The sequence below is a fragment of the Hemitrygon akajei genome, chromosome 3 (assembly GCF_048418815.1).
Source record: "Hemitrygon akajei chromosome 3, sHemAka1.3, whole genome shotgun sequence".
NCBI lineage: Eukaryota > Metazoa > Chordata > Chondrichthyes > Myliobatiformes > Dasyatidae > Hemitrygon > Hemitrygon akajei.
Genome location: NC_133126.1, coordinates 72,834,518 through 72,852,842, shown reverse-complemented (window position 1 = coordinate 72,852,842; position 18,325 = coordinate 72,834,518). Strand labels below are relative to the sequence as shown.

At 39.7% G+C, this 18,325-nt stretch overlaps 1 protein-coding gene across 1 annotated transcript in view; it reads right to left on the bottom strand.

The window, feature by feature from the left end:
- The window catches only part of fam98b (family with sequence similarity 98 member B), a 40,834-nt gene that overhangs the window by 1,976 nt on the left and 20,533 nt on the right, over positions 1-18,325 (bottom strand). The window contains exons 6-7 of the mRNA XM_073040115.1: positions 17,488-17,604; positions 4,020-4,187 (exon numbers count right to left, since the gene is read on the bottom strand). Coding sequence (XP_072896216.1) covers positions 4,020-4,187; positions 17,488-17,604 — 285 coding nt within the window. The remainder of the gene's footprint in view (positions 1-4,019; positions 4,188-17,487; positions 17,605-18,325) is intronic.

Genomic DNA, 18,325 nt, shown 5'->3' with positions numbered 1-18,325 from the left:
ATGGCTTTGTGAAGGGAAGGTTGTGCCTCATGAGCCTAATTGATTTTTTTGAAGAGGTAACAAAAGAAATTGATGAGGGTAGGGCAGTAGATGTGGTCTACATGGATTTTAGCAAGGCATTTGACAAGGTCCCTCACGAGAGACTCATCCAGAAAGTCATGAGGCCATGGGATCAGTGGAACCTTGACTGTTTGGATAAAAAATTGGCTTACAGGAAGAAAGCAGAGGGTAGTAGTGGAAGGAAAATATTTATTTTCCTGGAGGTTGGTGACTAGTGGAGTACTGCAAGGATCTGTCCTGGGACCCCTGCTATTTGTGATTTTTATAAATGACCTGGATGAAGAGGCGGAAGGATGGGTGAGTAAGTTTGCAGATGATACAAAGATTGGAGGAGTTGTGGATGGAGCTGTAGGTTGTCGAAGGTTACAAGAGGATATAGACAGAATGCAGAGTTGGGCAGAAAAGTGGCAGATGCAGTTCAATCCAGATAACTGTGAGGTGATGCATTTTGGAAAGACAAACCAGAAGGCTGAGTACAGGGTTAATGGTCGGTTACTTAAGAGTGTGGATGAACAGAGGGACCTTGGGGTTCAAATCCATACATCCCTCAAGGTCGCTACACAGGTTGATAGGATAGTCAAGAAGGCCTATGGGATGCTAGGCTTCATTAATAGGGGGATTGAGTTCAAGAGTAGGGAGGTCATGTTGCAACTCTACAAATCTCTGGTGAGGCCACACTTAGAGTACTGTGTTCAGTTCTGGTCACCTCACTATAAGAAGGGTGTGGAAGCTATGGAGAGGGTACAGAGGAGATTTACCAGGATGTTAAAGAGCAAACACGAGGAAATCTGCAGATGCTGGAAATTCAAACAACAACACACACAAAATGCTGGTAGAACACAGCAGGCCAGGCAGCATCTATAGGGAGAAGTGCTGTCGACGTTTCGGGCCGAGACGAAGGGTCTTGGCCCGAAACGTCGACAGCACTTCTCCCTATAGATGCTGCCTGGCCCGCTGTGTTCTACCAGCATTTTGTGTGTGTTGTTACCAGGATGTTGCCTGGATTGGAAAACAAGTCTTATGAGGCAAGGTTAGCAGAGCTGGGACTTTTCTCTGTGGAACATAGGATGAGAGGGGACTTGATACAGGTCTATAAGATTATGAGAGGCATAGATAGGGTGGATAGCCAGCACCTGTTTCCCAGGGCACGAATAGCAAACACCAGAGGGCATATGTACAAAGTTAAGGGAGGGAAGTTTAGGGGAGACATCAGGGTTAATTTCTTTTTCACAGAGGATTATAGGTGCCTGGAATGACTTGCCAAGGATGGTGGTGGAGGCTAAAACATTAGGGGTATTTAAGAGCCTCTTGGACAGGCACATGGATGAAAGAAAAATATAGGGTAGTGTGTGTTTGGTACTTTTTTTTAAGGAATATATGGGTTGGCACAACATAGAGGGCTGAAGGCCTGTACTGTAGTATTCTAGTGTCTAGTGTCTATGGAAAAGAGTACAGTCGACATTTCGTGGCAAAACCCTTCAGCAGGAGAAAAAAAATGAGTAGAGTTAAAAGGCGAAGGGAGGGGAGAGAGAAACACAAGGTGATAGGTGAAACCAGGAGGAAGAGGGGTGAAGTAGAGCTGGAAAGTTGATTGGTGAAAGAGATTCAGGGCTGAAGAAGAGAGAATCTAACAGGAGAGGACAGAGGGCCATGGAAGATAGAAAAGGCAAGAGTACCAGAGGGAGGCGATGGGCAAGCAAGGAGATAAGAGAGGGAAAAGGGGATGGGGAATGGTGAAAGGAGGGCATAACTGTAAGTTTGAGAAATTGATGTTCATGCCATCAGATTGGAGGCTACCCAGCCAGAATCTAGGGTGTTCTTCCTCCAACCTAAGTATGGCCTCAACGCGACAGTAGAGGAGGACATGGATAGACATATCGGAATGGGAATGGGAAGTGGAATTAAAATGGGTGGCAACTGGGAAATCTCACTTTTTCTGGTAGATGGAGCGTAGGTGCTCAGTTAAGTGGTCTCCCAATCCACGTCAGGTCTCACCAATATATAGGAGGCCACACCAGGATCACCGGACACGGTATATAGCCCCAAAAGAGACACAGGTGAAGTGTTGCCTCACCTGGAAGGGCTGTTTGGGGCCCTGAATGATAGTGAGGGAGGTAGTGTAGGGGCAGGTATAGCACTTGTTCTGCTTGCAAGGATAAGTGCCAGGAGGGAGATCAGTGGGAGGGATGAATGGACAAAGGAGTTGCGTAGGGAGTGATCCCTGTGGAAAGCACAAAGTGGGGGGGGGGGGTGAAGGAAAGATGTGCTTGGTGGTGGAATCCCGTTGGAGATGGCAGAAGTTGTGGAGACTTATGTGCTGGACGCAGAGGCTGGTGGGGTGGTAGGTGAGGGCAAGAGGAACCTAATCCCTGGTAGGGTGGCAGGAGGATGGGGTAAGAGCTGACGTGCATGAAATGGTAGAGATGCAGCTGAGGGCAGCGTTGTTGGTGGAGAAAGGGAAGCCTCTTTCTTTGAAGGATACCTCCTTCATTCTGGAATGAAAAGGCTCATCTCCTGAGAGCCGATGCAGCAGGAACTGAGGAACTGAAAGAATGGGTTGGCATATTTACAAGTATAGGTGGACCCCGTTTTTCGAACGTTCGCTCTACGACAGCTCACTGTTACGAAAGACCTACATTAGTACCTGTTTTCGCTAACCAAAGAGGATTTTCGCTTTTACAAAAAAAGACGCCCGCTTTATACGTGTGTTTACCCCGAGAAAGACTATCATGACCGTGAAGCCTTGTACGGGCAGTTGTGTGCGTGCCGATTTTTTTCTCCAAATCAATTTTGGCTCGCTGTCTTCCCAATTTTGATAAGTGAAACTACGCCGTATAAACAATATTTCTACTTTATCTAGGCTGTATATTTATATCATTCCTGCCTTTACTATATGTTCATGCTATTTTAGGTTTTATGTCTTATTTGGTATGATTTGGTAGATTATTTTTTGGGTCGGGGAATGGTCAAAAATTTTTCCCGTATAAATTAATGGTAACTGCTTCTTCACGTTACGACATTTTGCCTTACAGACAGTTTCATAGGAACGCTCTACCTTCGGATAGCAGGGGAGACCTGTACCAGGATTCAAGGATATATAGTTCAGGTAGCTGTGAGATTCAGTGGGTTTATAGTAGACATTAGAAGATAGAGACAGAGAGATCAAGAAGGGGGAGGTTGGTGACAGAAAAGGACCAGGTAGATTTGAGGGCAGAATGACTGTTGTTTCAACTAAAATATATAGTTACTTCTGAGCTAGAGGAAATCCAAACCTTGTCCTGACCAGTTAATTTTTATCTCTGCTGGATTACCATTTTCTTTTAAAACTACATGGTGAAATTCTTCACAGATAATTCAACTGCATTTTGAAATTTTTGACTTGTCAGGATGAATCATACTAATGACCCATAATGCTGCATATAGCACAGTACAATAATGATATCGCTTGGTCTTTAATCAAATCCCAAATTCACTGCAAAACATAAAATTCAGCCTTCTTCTGATTAGAAGCACTAAAATCATTTGCCATGATACCCAGGAATAACAGAAGGATTCCAAATATGCAGCCGTTTTCGCTTTATGACATTAAGATTCTGTAGCTTTAATGCAATATCCTTTCTTTGCAAAGGATATAAGGTTCAACATCAATTAGGTTTGAAATGCTCAGTCACAAGCACATGACGCAAATGTAGAAAATAGTTATTCGCACTCCCAAAATAAAATCATGTGTCTATGTGTGCAGTGATTTGACATTTGCTTTAAAATATACAAATACCCTACATTATGCTAAATATGATTTATCCTTCTCTAAACATTAAGTGACTTGCAAACGTTCTGATGTTTCTGCTGACGCTGCAAGAGTCATATGTGGAAATAGCGCCAAATGAAAAATTACATCACTTCAATAAATGCTATCCAGAGTCAAAACTAGATATGTGTCCAAATGCAAATAACCCTACCTTGTTAATGGCACAGCATGTTCCTTCTCTTAAGGAACCACTGCTGGTCTTCAGGATTTTGGACAAGTCCTCACGCGCAGCCAGGAGGTGAGCGAGGGTTACAGTTGACATCAGCGATAAAGACTGCCTTTTTGGTTGATAGACCTTTGCCATTTTGTCTGTATTTGCCTAATAAAAGAAAAAGTCTATTTTTTTATTTTACATAGCACCATCCAGAGACAGAGAAGCAGTTTCAGCGACAGGTTACTATCGATGCAATGCTCCTCAGACAGGATGAAGAGGTCTATACTCCCCAATGCCATTAGGCTTTACAATTCAACCGCCAGGACTTAAGAACTTTTTAAAAGCTATTATTAATGCTTTTTGAGATAGTGATTTAGATGCATATCATATTTTTTACTGAGTTAAGTATTGTATGTAATTAGTTTTGCTACAACAAGTGTATGGGACATTGGAAAAAAAAGTTGAATTTCCCCATGGGGATGAATAAAGTATCTATCTATCTATCTAAATGATCACACAATCATTGCCATCAAAAATAAGCCCAGAAAACAAACGTGATTTATGCTGATATGAAACATATATTGAACTTTTGAATACCACTAGCTTAATCTTCTACTCCCACTGTCAAAATATTACTTTGCTTTGGCCAACATTAATTAGCCACCCCTAATTTCTCAAGAATTAAATGATAGCAGAGCTGCTTATTCCAAAACATTTGAGAGTTAAGCACAATATCGTGAGATTAAAAATCACAATCAGTTAAGGTTTGCAGACATTTCTTCTGATGACCATTAGTGAAACAAATGAGTTTTTGTAACAAAGCACAACTGCACAACCCTCAAATGCCAGTTTGAAAAACTTGTTAGTTACAATGGAAATAACTTAGTCATGTTAATAAATAAACATATTAATAACGAAAGGCTATTCATGGTTCCAATCCTTATTTTTGTACTTAATACATCGTGTCACTAAATGTTAAATGAAATTAACAGCATGACTTAACATAAAATGCGGGCAGCTTCAAATCTGCTGGAGTTGACACCATTTTATCTCCACAATCGAGTCATACAGTAAGGGAGATAAAATCAGAACTTTGCAATGCTGGAAATAGGAAACTTTTGTGAATGTAAAAACTGAGGACCATTTGGGTCAATTTATGTAAGCAGCAAAGTGAAGGAAACTTTATTCACTACCACCTTAAGAAGAATTAAGGATGGATAAATTGCAAGCAATGTGCATGAAACAAAATATGCATATTAAAAGGTGATACAGCAAGGTATAAGTTTCAGAACGGGTATGATACTTCTCCTGTACAACAGAATAAATGAGAAAAATAAGGTGGAAACTGCAACTTGGAAAACTAGCAGTAGTTACTAAAAAGTAGCTAAACCTTTAGTAATATACTGTATTAGCAACTGAGCATATATGGGAACATTACTGAACAGTAGTACCACTCTAAGCATGGACAACACTTCGTCAAAATTGTGTAGTATGGATGGTGGAACTGGGATTGTAGAAGATAAAGAACTCCAGATCAGGGTTAATCTTGGCAACTATAACTAAAGTGCTCTTGACACTGAGCTGAAGCAGAAGTTAGACCAAAGACAATTTGACCACACAAGTGTAGGGAAACCGATTCCAGATTTGAGAGAAAATTACATCTTTGTACCCCTGGAGGGAGAAAAGATGATAGATTCTCATAACATAGGAAGCAGCCACTCAGAGCAAGTCATTAATCCCAATCTCCCACTATTTCCCTATTCTTTCTGATTTGCCCATTAAGAATCCTTTCATGTTTCCCCCAATATCTCTACCACCCGTCTACACCAGGGGCAATTTATAGTGAACAATTCACTTAACAGCCAACCTGTACTTGGCACAAAGTAGGAAAGCAGAACACGTAGAGGAAATCATGCAGTGACAGGGAAAACATGAGAAATCTTCAGACAGCGCCAGAGTTAGGATCAAACTTAGGTAGTGGAGCTATACAGTGGCAACTTTCAGAAAAGCAATGTAAAAATAAAATGCAAATTTTGAAAACCACGAAAGTAATGGCTAATGAAGAATAGCAGTTAAAACAATAACTGCAGAGGAGAAGGCATAAGCTGAGGCAGGTGCTAAATTGAAACCGTAAATTAATTAAGAGATTATCCTTACAAACAGATGGAAACAAAGGAAGCTAAATTCTGATTTGAGGTTTGGACAGATTTACACCACATTTAGACACTTAGTAATAGAACAAACATTAGAATAAACTATGGAGAGAGAGAAACAGAGCTCATATATCAAATAATGAGAAGTTAACTGCTTCTCTCTCCCCACTGAATGTCTGAATTACAATCTGAACTTTTACTCTTTGCAGACATCTACGAAACAGAAGAAAACCCCAAAGAATGAATGACAGAAAAGTATTAGAACACAAAGGCCTCTCCCCCCCCATGCATTAGCAGCAAAGCATCACCCCTTCCCTCGCAAAGTGCGATCTGACCAAAGCCATATAAAGCCTCAGCATCACATCCCTTTCATTTTTTCTCCGTTTAGAAAATAATCTATGCTTTTATTCCATCTGCCTCTTCTTTGACCATTCGCCCAATCTGTCCAAGTCCTTCCGCAGAGTCCCAGTTTCCTCAACACTACCTGCCCCTCCACTCATCTTTGTGTTATCTGAAAACTTGGCCACAAAGCCATCAATCCATTATATAAATAGTTGACATATAATGTGAAAAGCAGCCCCTCTTTTCCAGTGTCCAATACAGGTTTTCCCCGCTATCCGAAAGTAGATCATTCCTATGAAACCTTTTGTAAGCCGAAATGGCATAAAGTGAAGAAGCAATTACCATTAATTTATATGGGAAAAATTTTTGAGCGTTCCCAGACCCAAAAAATAACCTACCAAATCAAACCTAATAGCACAAAAAACCTAAAATAACACTAACATATAGCAAAAGCAGGAATGATATGATAAATACACAGCTGATATAAAGTAGAAATAATGTATGTACAGTGTAGTTTCACTTACCAGAATCGGGAAGATTTAGCCAAAACCGATCTGTAGAAAAAAACTGGCACGTACACGCATGCGCACACACCTGCCCGTGCAAGGCTTCACGGTCATGGTAGTCTTTCTCAGGGTAAACACAAGTTTAAAACGAGCACCTTTTCTTGTAAAGGCGAAAATCCTCTTCGGATTTCTTTCGGTTAGCAAAAACAGGTATTAATGTAGGTCTTTCGTAAAAGCAAAGTGGCGTAAAGCAAACTTTCGTAAAGTGGGGGACACCTGAATCTACTCTTGCCTCTCTTTTACGCTTTACATACTGTATTTGAAAAAACTTTTGGTATCCACTTTTATATTATTGGCTAGCTTACCTTCATAGAAACATAGAAAACAGGTGGAGTAGGCCATTCGGCTCTTCGAGCCTGCACCGCCATTCAGTATGATCATGGCTGATCATCCAACTCAGAACCCTGTACCTGCTTTCTCTCCATACCCCCTGATCCCTTTAGCCACAAGGGCCATATCTAATTCCCTATTCATATTTCCTGAAAACTTGGCCACAAAGCCATCAATCCATTATCTAAATCGTTGACATATAATGTGAAAAGCAGCACCTCTTTTCCAGTGTCCAATACAGATTTTCCCCACTATCCGAAAGTAGACCGTTCCTATGAAACCTTTTGTAAGCCGAAATGGCATAACGTTTGTGGCCATATTTCCTATTATCCCTAACTTCATATTTCATCTTTTCTCTCCTTATGGTTTCTTTAGTTGCCTTCTGTTGGTTTTTAAAAGCTTCCCAATCCTCTTCACTTCCCACAAATTTTTACTATATTATATACCCTCTTTTTTGCTTTTATGTCATCTTTGACTTCTGTGTCTGTTATGGTTGTGCCAGCCTCCCTTTAGAATAATCCTTCATCTTCAGAACAAATCTATTCTGCACCTTTGAAATTGCCCCCAGAAACTCCAACCGTTGCTGTTCTGTTATCATCTCTGCTACTGTCCCTTTCTAATCAACTTTGCCCAGCTCCTCTCTCATGCCTCTATAATTCCTTTTAATCCACCGTAATACTGATACATCTGACTTTATCTATTCCCTCTCCAACTGCAGGGTGAATTCTATCATATTATGATCACTGCCTCCCAAGCGTTCTTTTACTAAGTATTGCTGAGTATTTCTTATGTTGTTTCAGATTTCCAGCATCTCCACTTAGGCCAAATGGCAAAAGATGAAGATTTCTAACAGCTTCTATTATTTATATTCATTGTATACATTAATGATTTGGATGTGAATGTAGCAGGCGTCATTCGCAACCTTAGTGATGATATGAAAATTGGCTTTGTCAAGTTTAATTGTCATTCAATCACACATGAATACCCATAGATACAGCCAAACAAAACAGCATTCCTCCGGGGATAAGGTGCAAACCACAGTACCAACGGTCATATACAGGACAAGACACATGCATTAGCAGTAAACAAACAGTCACACAAAAATATATATAATATTGCCCAAGTTCCCAAGGCCGTAAATGTTGTTAGCAAGAACAAGATAGCAGCAATCTGCAGATGAAAACAATCCAGCTTGTCTTCCACTGAGCAAACACTGGAGAGCAGCACTGATGGGAGGGGCCACGCCCAATCCAGCATGGAGGCCACACCACACCAGCACCAGTGTCACCTCTCTTGGGTGGCTGCAACAGGAGACACTGCTGCATGAGGCCTAGACTGCCTACAACCGAGGCCACACAGCTCCCAATAAACCAGTGAATCAGACCTGCAGTACCCTACATTACCAATGCTGAACAGGTTCTTGTGATCACAAGAAAAACATCCAAGACAATCACTCGCTGTTAGACTGCACACCACTTTTGCGCAATGGCTCTGATGCCCTTCTGTAGCAGGTGGCAACACGTCTTCATGTCCAGCTTAACTCTCTGATGGGGTGGAACTTCAGTACTTGAAGTTCTTAGTGTCTAGCAGGGTCTTATGATCATAAAAAACAATCTAAAAAAGACACTAACACCTTTGCTTCGCCCCATAGAGGCCAAGCATGCTGTGTCCAAGCATGCCACCATCTTCAATCCAGTACTGCGCTCTCTATAATAGGACAATCAAAAAGCTCTCTCAAACACAGTTTATAATTTCCAGTCTAAGCCTTTCATACTAAGGTGATCACAGATAACATTGGGAAAATGGATATTCCTATAACTATAACTCTATTATTCTTGCAAACACTCTGTAATTTGCTTACACATCTACTCCCCTATCTCCCACTGACTATTAGGAAGCCTACAGTACAGCATAGCAAATTGATCATCTCTTTGTTGCTGAGCACTACCCACTTGGCCTTACTTGAAGAGCCTTTTAGAATACTGCATAGAGTACACTTCTATTGGCAGTGCAACCTTTTAATTTAATACAACACATTACTCAATATATAAGCAATGCTTTAATTAGTATTATTAATCATCATGAGTTAGGAGATTCAGGAATATCTAGAAGTCAAAAGGTCAACAAGCATTTCAGAGGAACTGCTTAAGTAACATATAACCATATGACAATTACAGCATGGAAACAGGCCATCTCGGCTCTTCTAGTCTGTGCCGACTCTTACACTCACCTAATCCCACTGGCCCGCACTCAGCCCATAACCCTCCATTCCTTTCCTGTCCATATACCTATCCAATTTTACTTTAAATGACAATACTGAACCTGCCTCTACCACTTCTACTGGAAGCTCATTCCACACAGCTACCACTCTCTGAGTAAAGAAATTCCCCTTTGTGTTACCCTTAAACTTTTGCCCCCAACTCTCAAATCATGTCCTCTTGTTTGAATCTCCCCTACTCTCAATGGAAAAAGCCTATCCACGTCAACTCAATCTATCCCCCTCATTATTTTAAATACCTCTATCAAGTCCCCCCTCAACCTTCTACGCTCCAAAGAATAAAGACCCAACTTGTTCAACCTTTCCCTGTATGGTGCTGAAACCCAGGTAACATTCTAGTAAATCTTCTCTGTACTCTCTCTATTTTGTTGATATCTTTCCTATAATTCGGTGACCAGAACTATACACAATACTCCAAATTCGGCCTTACCAATGCCTTGTACAATTTTAACATTACATCCCAACTCCTATACTCACTGCTCTGATTTATAAAGGCCAGCATACCAAAAGCTTTCTTCACCACCCTATCCACATGAGATTCCACCTTCAGAGAACTATGCACCATTATTCCTAGATCACTCTGTTCTACTGCATTCTTCAATGCCCTACCATTTACCATGTATGTCCTATTTGGATTATTCCTACCAAAATGTAGCACTTCACACTTATCAGCATTAAACTCCATCTGCCATCGTTCAGCCCACTCTTCTAACTGGCCTAAATCTCTCTGCAAGCTTTGAAAACCTACTTCATAATCCACAACACCTCCTACCTTAGTATCATCTGCATACTTACTAATCCAATTTAGCACCCCATCATCCAGATCATTAATGTATATGACAAACAACATTGGACCCAATACAGATCCCTGAGGCACACCTCTTGTCACCGGCCTCCAACCTGACAAACAGTTATCCATCACTACTCTCTGGCATCTCCCATCTAGCCACTGTTGAATCCATTTTACTACTTCAATATTAATACCTAACGACTGAACCTTACTAACTAACCTTTCGTGCGGAACCTTGTCAAAGGCCTTACTGAAGTCCATATAGACAACATCCACTGCTTAATGTAACATGTATAATTTACTGCAGGGCAATTCGGTCTCTCATGGGGTGGGGAAGTGGGGGGGGGGGTGGAGTGGGGAGGCTGCAACACATACAGTTCCACCAGATATCCTCAACATTTGACCATTTTTCATCTGTGGTGCTCACTTCAAAAAAACTGGCAATTATACATTAATTTATATTATTTAGCTAATAATATGAAGGATTACCATAGCACAAATTACCTTTACAAGAAAATAAATATTTTATATACTTTTATCAGCAATTGATATAAATATTAATTGAAATCCTATAAGAATACGATTTTTCCCAATTCTTTCTAAAATGAACATTTAAAACTATTTACAATTTTTTTCTTGGCTTAAGAGAAAGGGTTGCTTTTGGTTGTATGCTTCATTGGTTCAGGGCTACAACTGCAGAGCAGCACTCAGGTTTACCCCTTTAAGAGCTATCCATCTGGTCCTGTGCTTCATTTCAAAGAGCAAAAGTTGTTGCTCATAATTGTTTAAAATGAGATGGCTGTTCACAATTGGAGCAAGGCTTATCTCCACTGGCAAAAGCCTTTGACTCTGTCGATCAAAACAGACCGTGGAACATCCCTCAAGTTTTACTCATGAAATTACCCATGGAATATTCATCCACATGCTACATCTGCTACTCCTGACAGACAAGCAGTTACATTAACCAATGGGCTCATTCACAATAGACCCAGACTTAATGTGACTGATACCAATCACAAATCTATCACTGCCCAGCAGTTTTTTCAATCTTCTTCCTCACAATGCTGCATTTCACCAGCAATCTTCCCATTGAATTGGAGCTTAATCTAGAGAACAAAACGGAAATTGTTTAGCCTTTGTTGTCTCTGCTCCAGAACCAGGCTAACACGAACAACTGCAGTTCAGACAGTTCCAGAGTTTGCATGTTCATAGGCCAAGTATCAAGCAATGAAGTATGAGAGATTGGGCCTTAAAGACACTAAATAAGTGCAGAACACAAGTCTTCTGCCAACTTGGCCCAGCTGTACCAGACTGCCTTCCGATAATAAAAGCCTTTTCAAGGTCTTGGAAAGTATGAACTATTTCCTTTTTTACCAATAATCAAAGATCTCCTTTTTTTCACTTATTCCGTGGTACAAGGCAAGGTTGTCCTTTAAGTCCTTTACTATTTGACATTGCTTTGGAACCTTTGGCTATAGCCACTCGTGAATCACCTAATATTTTGGGTATTACTCGTGGGGAGGGGACGTATAAGTTATCATTATATGCTGATGATTTGTTACTATACATATCTGACCCTGAGAGATCTATTCCTGCTATTTCGTCCTTGCTTGCTCAGTTTAGTAACTTTTCTGGTTATAAATTGAATTTTAATAAGAGCGAATTATTTCCATTAAATATGCAAGTTCCAATTTATAAACATTTACTATTTAAAGTTGTTACAGATTATTTTACTTATTTAGCTATTAAAATTACTAAAAAACATAAAGATTTATTTAAAGCTAATTTTTTACCCTTAATTGACCAAATTAAGCAACTTGCTACCAGGTGGTCGCCACTATCTTTGTCATTGGTTGGTTGAATTAATGCTATTAAGATGATGGTATTACCCAAATTCTTATATTTATTTCAAGCATTACCAATTTTTATTCCCAAATCTTTTTTTGCTATTATTGACTCCAAAATATCTTATCTGTGGCAGAATAAAAATCCTAGACTAGGCAAAAAATATTTACAGAAGCCTAAGAAGGAGGGCGGTTTGGCTTTGCCAAACTTGAGATTTTACTATTGGGCAGTTAATCTACGATATTTAATATTTTGGACACAAGAATCGACTACAGCTGCTTGCCCACAATGGGTAAATTTGGAATGTAAATCTGTACAAGACTTTTCATTGTTTTCAATTTTAGGATTTTCACTTCCTTTTCCTTTATCTAAATTGAATAAACAAATAACTAATCCTCTAGTCAAATATACATTGCGAATTTGGTTTCAATTTCGTAAATTTTTTGGTTTGAATAAGTTTATTTTATCATGCCCTATAATATCTAACTATTTTTTTCGGCCCTCTTTTATGGATCAAGCTTTTCTTTTATGGAAAACAAAAGGTATAACATGTTTTCCTGATTTGTTTTTGGATGATAGCGTTATGTCCTTTGAACAGCTATCTAATAAATATAATTTACCTAAAACCCATTTTTTTTTAGATATTTGCAAGTTAGAAATTTTTTGTATGAGTTACAGTCTTTTCCGAAACTATGTCCATTGGACATTACGGAAAGAATTTTAGCTCTGAATCCTTGTCAAAAGGGTTTAGTAGCTGTCATTTATAACATGATCATGAAAATACAGCCAGAAGTATCAGAAAAAATTAAGAAGGAATGGGAAGAAGAACTTCATTGTCTTATATCCACTGAGCAGTGGGAGAAAATTTTACTATTAGTCAATTCGTCCTCTATTTGTGCTAAACATGCCTAATACAATTTAAGGTTGTACATAGAGCTCATATGTCTAAGGATAAACTTGCTCGATTTTATTCTCATGTTAATCCAACCTGTGACTGATGTTGCTTCATTGACCCATATGTTTTGGTCTTGCCCTTGTTTACAAAATTACTGGAAAGATATTTTCAGTATTATTTCAAGAGTTCTGAATATCAATTTCCAACCGCATCCTATTACTGCAATTTTTGGTTTACCAATGGTGGATAATAGTCGTTTATCCTCTTCATCTTGACGATTGATTGCATTTGTTACATTAATGGCTAGAAGATCTATTTTATTGAATTGGAAAGAAATTAATCCTCCAACTATATTTCAGTGGTTTTCTCAAACTATCTCGTTTGAGCTTAGAAAAAAATTAGAAGTGTTGTTTTTGATCCTTCAGTTAAATTTGAAGAAACTTGAAGACCATTTAATTCAACATTTTCATATGTTAAACTGTCTTTTCTTAAACCTCACTTTTATTATCCTTAATTATTTGGATGGAGGTTCCGAGTTATTGGCACTACTGTATGTATCTAACATTATGCAATGGCCCATGTTGTTTAGTGTGTTTTTTTTCTTCTCTTTTTTGGGTTTTTTTTTTCTTTTTGTTTCTTCTGTTCATGAATACTATGAGTTTGGGAGGCTATATATATTGATCATTATATATTTGAATGTCTACTTAAACTATCAACTATGTACTCTCAAACACTTTGTATTCATGTTTCATTTATGTTTGCTTAAAAATTAATAAAAAGATTTAAAAAGAAAGGAAAGTATGAACTATTTCCCCATATTGGGGACCACTTCTGAATAACATTCCCCATTGTATTCATCACATCTTTTCCTGTCTAACGAAAAATGTGTTTAAGGTCAAGACTTTCAAACTCAGTACACAGTTCATGCCCTTTCAGGAAAAAGTGATCCCAGATCCTGTATACAGTCGGCCTTCCTTATCTGGGGAATTCAACCAACCGTGGAACGGAAAACCCAGAAGTTCTCTCTCCAGCACTTGTTGTTCGAGCATGTACAGACTACTTTTTCTTTTCATTATTCCTTAAACAATACAGTATAACATCTATATTGCATTTACATTGAATTAGGTATTATAAGTAATCTAGCAATGATTTAAAGTACATGGGAGGATGTGCATAGGTTACCGCAGATCAGGAATCGAGAAAAAATACCATGAGTTCTCTAAGTCGGAACAGGTACATCCGGTATTTAGTGTCAGTTAGTCAAACGTTTGTCTTAGTATATATTTTACATTTCTATGCATACAAAACACTTAAGAAATGTATGTATTTCAATAATTAAACCACTGCATTGTTTTGTAATAATTGTAGCTTTCATCGGGGCAGGGCCTTCACATGCTCAATTACTCTCACTTTATCCTTTAAAATTGTTCCGATCGTTGACCGACTGTACCCTAACGCTTTTCCAATGACTGATGGCATTTCATCTCTTTCCGATCGCTTTATTATTTCCACTTTATTTTCAATTGTGATCGTTTTCTGGAACAGAAACACTGCAGGCGGCGGGTCCCGAGCTCTGCCGGGTCCTAAAGTCCACCGCACTGAGACAGGTTAAATAAGACCGGAGCTCCGCCGGGTCCTAAAGTCCACCGCACTGAGACAGGTTAAGTAAGGTCTGGAGCTCCGCCGGGTCCTAAAGTCCACCCCACTGAGACAGGTTAAATAAGGTCTGGAGCTCTGCCAGGTCCTAAAGTCCACCGACTTGAGTATCTGCGTTTTTTGGTATCTGTGGGGGGTCCTGGAACCAATCCCCCGTGGATAAGGAGGGCCGACTGTACAATTCTGAAGCATTAAGGCCTTAATTAAATACTATGTATGGCTCTGATGGGCATGCAATAACAGTAGCATGCCTAACAATTGTATCACAGCAACATTAATAGAAGACATGCCTCAAGGAGTTTATCCAAGAAAAACTAATATCCTTACTGACTGTGGGTATCTTCAGCCCATAGCTACTCAAAAATGACATGATACATTTCAGATTTCCTGAGAAATCCATGTCCATTTGCCCTGGGTAAATGGCAAAAGGAATGCACCACGTCTGAAGCCACATACACATCTGTCTACTGTAGCACATGTCCCATCTGTAGCAGGATCTACAAGATCCACATTGGCTTCATCACCTATCTGAAAAGCCATAAAATTGGGGTGGAAACAAGCCATCTTTAATCCTGAGGATCTGCAAGAGCAGAATTCAGTGAATTTTCTCTGGATAAAAGATAAACTAATAGGCACTATTGCACCAAAGACGTTCTTATCTCAGTGCTTGTTTTGCCTGACATTGACTGTATTTTCCAAATGATATTGAAGCCACTTTTACCTTTGTTAAGGACCAAGCTTGTTCTAAGAAAGTCAACTAAAGTAATGGAGAAATTTATCAACTTCTACTCCCAAATTCCCACCTCCCCCCTTCATTACCATCTCCCACCCCACCCTACTCAAAGGTGAAGTATCAAGGCTCCTGTGCAATATTTTAGACATATACTGGCAAATTAATAAAGGAATAGCCTGGTAGTGATCAGTATTTAAGTAAGCAGCACCCTTCATACCATTTCAGCTCATTTGGAAAGACCTCAAAAATTTTACTAGCTGATATGAAGTAACAAAATGTTAAAAGCTTAAACAAGGGGATGAACAGAATATGATAGGGTCTTTTAAGAGGCTTTTAGATAGGGGCATGGAGCTTACTAAAATAGAGGGCGAGAGGTAAGCCAAGTAATTTCTGAGGTAGGGACATGTTCGGCACAACTTTGTGGGCCGAAGTGCCTATATTGTGCTGTAGGTTTTCTATGTTTCTATGTTAAGGATTCCTGGACTCATTATTACCATTTATTTGGCACCTACATACTTTTTATAAACCTACTGATTCCCATGGTTATGTTGACTATACCTCTTCCCATCCTATCTCCTATAAAAATGCTATTCCATTTTCACTTTCTTTGCCTGTGCACATCAGTTCCCAGGACACGGCTTTCAGTTCCAGGACATCATGGATGTCGTCCTCCTTTAAAGAACAGGGTTTCCCTCCGTCTACTATTGATGCTGCTCTCACTTGCATCACCTCCATTTCCCATACATCCGCGCTCACCCCATCTTCTTACCGCCTTAATAGTGATGGAGGTCATTTGTCCTTACCTATCACCCTATCAGTATCTGCTCCAACACATTATCCTCTGCAACTTCCACCAAAGGGATACTACCACTAAACATATCTTTACCTCATCCATCAACCCTCCCACCCCAAACAGGGATTGCTCCCTCAGCGATTCCCTTGTCCATTCGTCCTTCCCCATAAATCCTCCTGATATTTATCCTTGCAAGCAGTCCAACTGCTATACCTCCCACATACCACCACCCTCACCTCCATTCAGGACTCCAGGCAGTCCTTCCAGGTGAGGCAACACTTCACATGCAAATCTATTAGGGTTGTCTATCATGTCCGGTGTTCCTGATGCAGCCTCCTCCACATTGGTGAAACTGGTTGTAAATTCAGGTACTGTTTTGTTGAGCACCTCTGCACCATCCGCCACAAGTCGGACTTCCCAGTGGCCAAATATTTTAATACCCATTCCCATTCTGATGAGTCGGTCCACGGCTTCCTCTTGTGCCAAGATGAGGCCATCCTTAGGGTAGAGGAGCAACACATATTCTGTCTGGGTAGCCTCCAACCTGACAGCTTGAATATTGATAGCCCCTTCAGGTAAACAAAAAACTACCCCTTTCCCCACTTCCTCTATTCCCCATTCTGACCTTTTACCTCTTCACACCTGCCAATTACTTCCCATTGGGTGCTCTTCTCTTTCCCATCTCATGTGGTCCACTCTTCTCTCCTATCAGATTCCTCCTCCAGCCCTTTACCTTCCCCACCCACTTTATGTTTCACCTATCACCTTCCAATTAGCCTCCCCATCCCATCTTTATGTTCTGGCATCTTCCTCCTTCTTTCCTAGTTCTGAAAAAGGTCTCGGCTCGAAACATCAACTATCTTTACACTTCCATAGATGCTGCCTGACCTGTTGAGTTCTTCCAGCATGTTGTGTGTGTTCCTATATAATACAGCCCATGGTTGCACGTATAAACAAAGATTCCTAACATCTAAAATTGAATTAAGTCAAATGTCGAGGGTGGTTTTAAGTCATGCTACAAAAGTAAACAGTTCCTCTATATATATATATATATATATATTATGCCTCAGACTCTGATTCTTACCTGGGCTTTGTCAGACCAGCCAAATGACTGGACAGTCACATCTAGACGTTTGATCAACATCCTTCTGCGACACTCATACTCACTAGTGAGAGCTTTATTTATCTCCACAAGGTTCTCCTGTGTAAAAAGATTTTGCAAAAGTGAATTATTACCCATATGGAATTAAATCAATTTATTATTTTATATTCTACAGATCCTCTTAGTATAGATTAGATAAAACCATTTTAGCCAAGCAATACTCAAAAACTCTGTTTGAATAATTAGCTTAAGCAAGAATATATCAAGCTGATTTTGGATCCCAATAAGGTAACGTTCAAGGGGCCTGTGATACAGTTGTGGTTTTAGAACATAAGAAATATGAGGAGTAAGCCACTTGGTTCATCAAGCCTGCTCTGCCATTCAATAAGATCTTTGCTGATCTGGCCTGGCATTCAGCTCTATCTAACTGCCTTTTCTTCTCAATTCTAAATTTCTTTGGGATGCGAAAATCTATCTGACTTGTGTCTTAAATATATTTAACAAGGTAGTCTCTACTGCTTCCCTGGGCTGAGAATTCCACAGATTCACTAGGCTCTGGGAAAAGAAATTTCTATTCATCTCCATCTTAAGTCTACTGCTCCAAATATTGAAGCTCTGTCCCTTTGTTCTTGCCTCACTTACCATGGAAACAACTTACCTGCCTTTGTCCTATCTAACCCTGTCATAACTTTATGTTTTTCTATATGATCCACTCTCATTCTTCTGAACATTTTGATGATATAATGCTTCCAAAGCCTTTTCTATAATTAATATTACTTAAAGTTATCAAGCAAGGGGGCTTGATCTTGTTTAAATATTA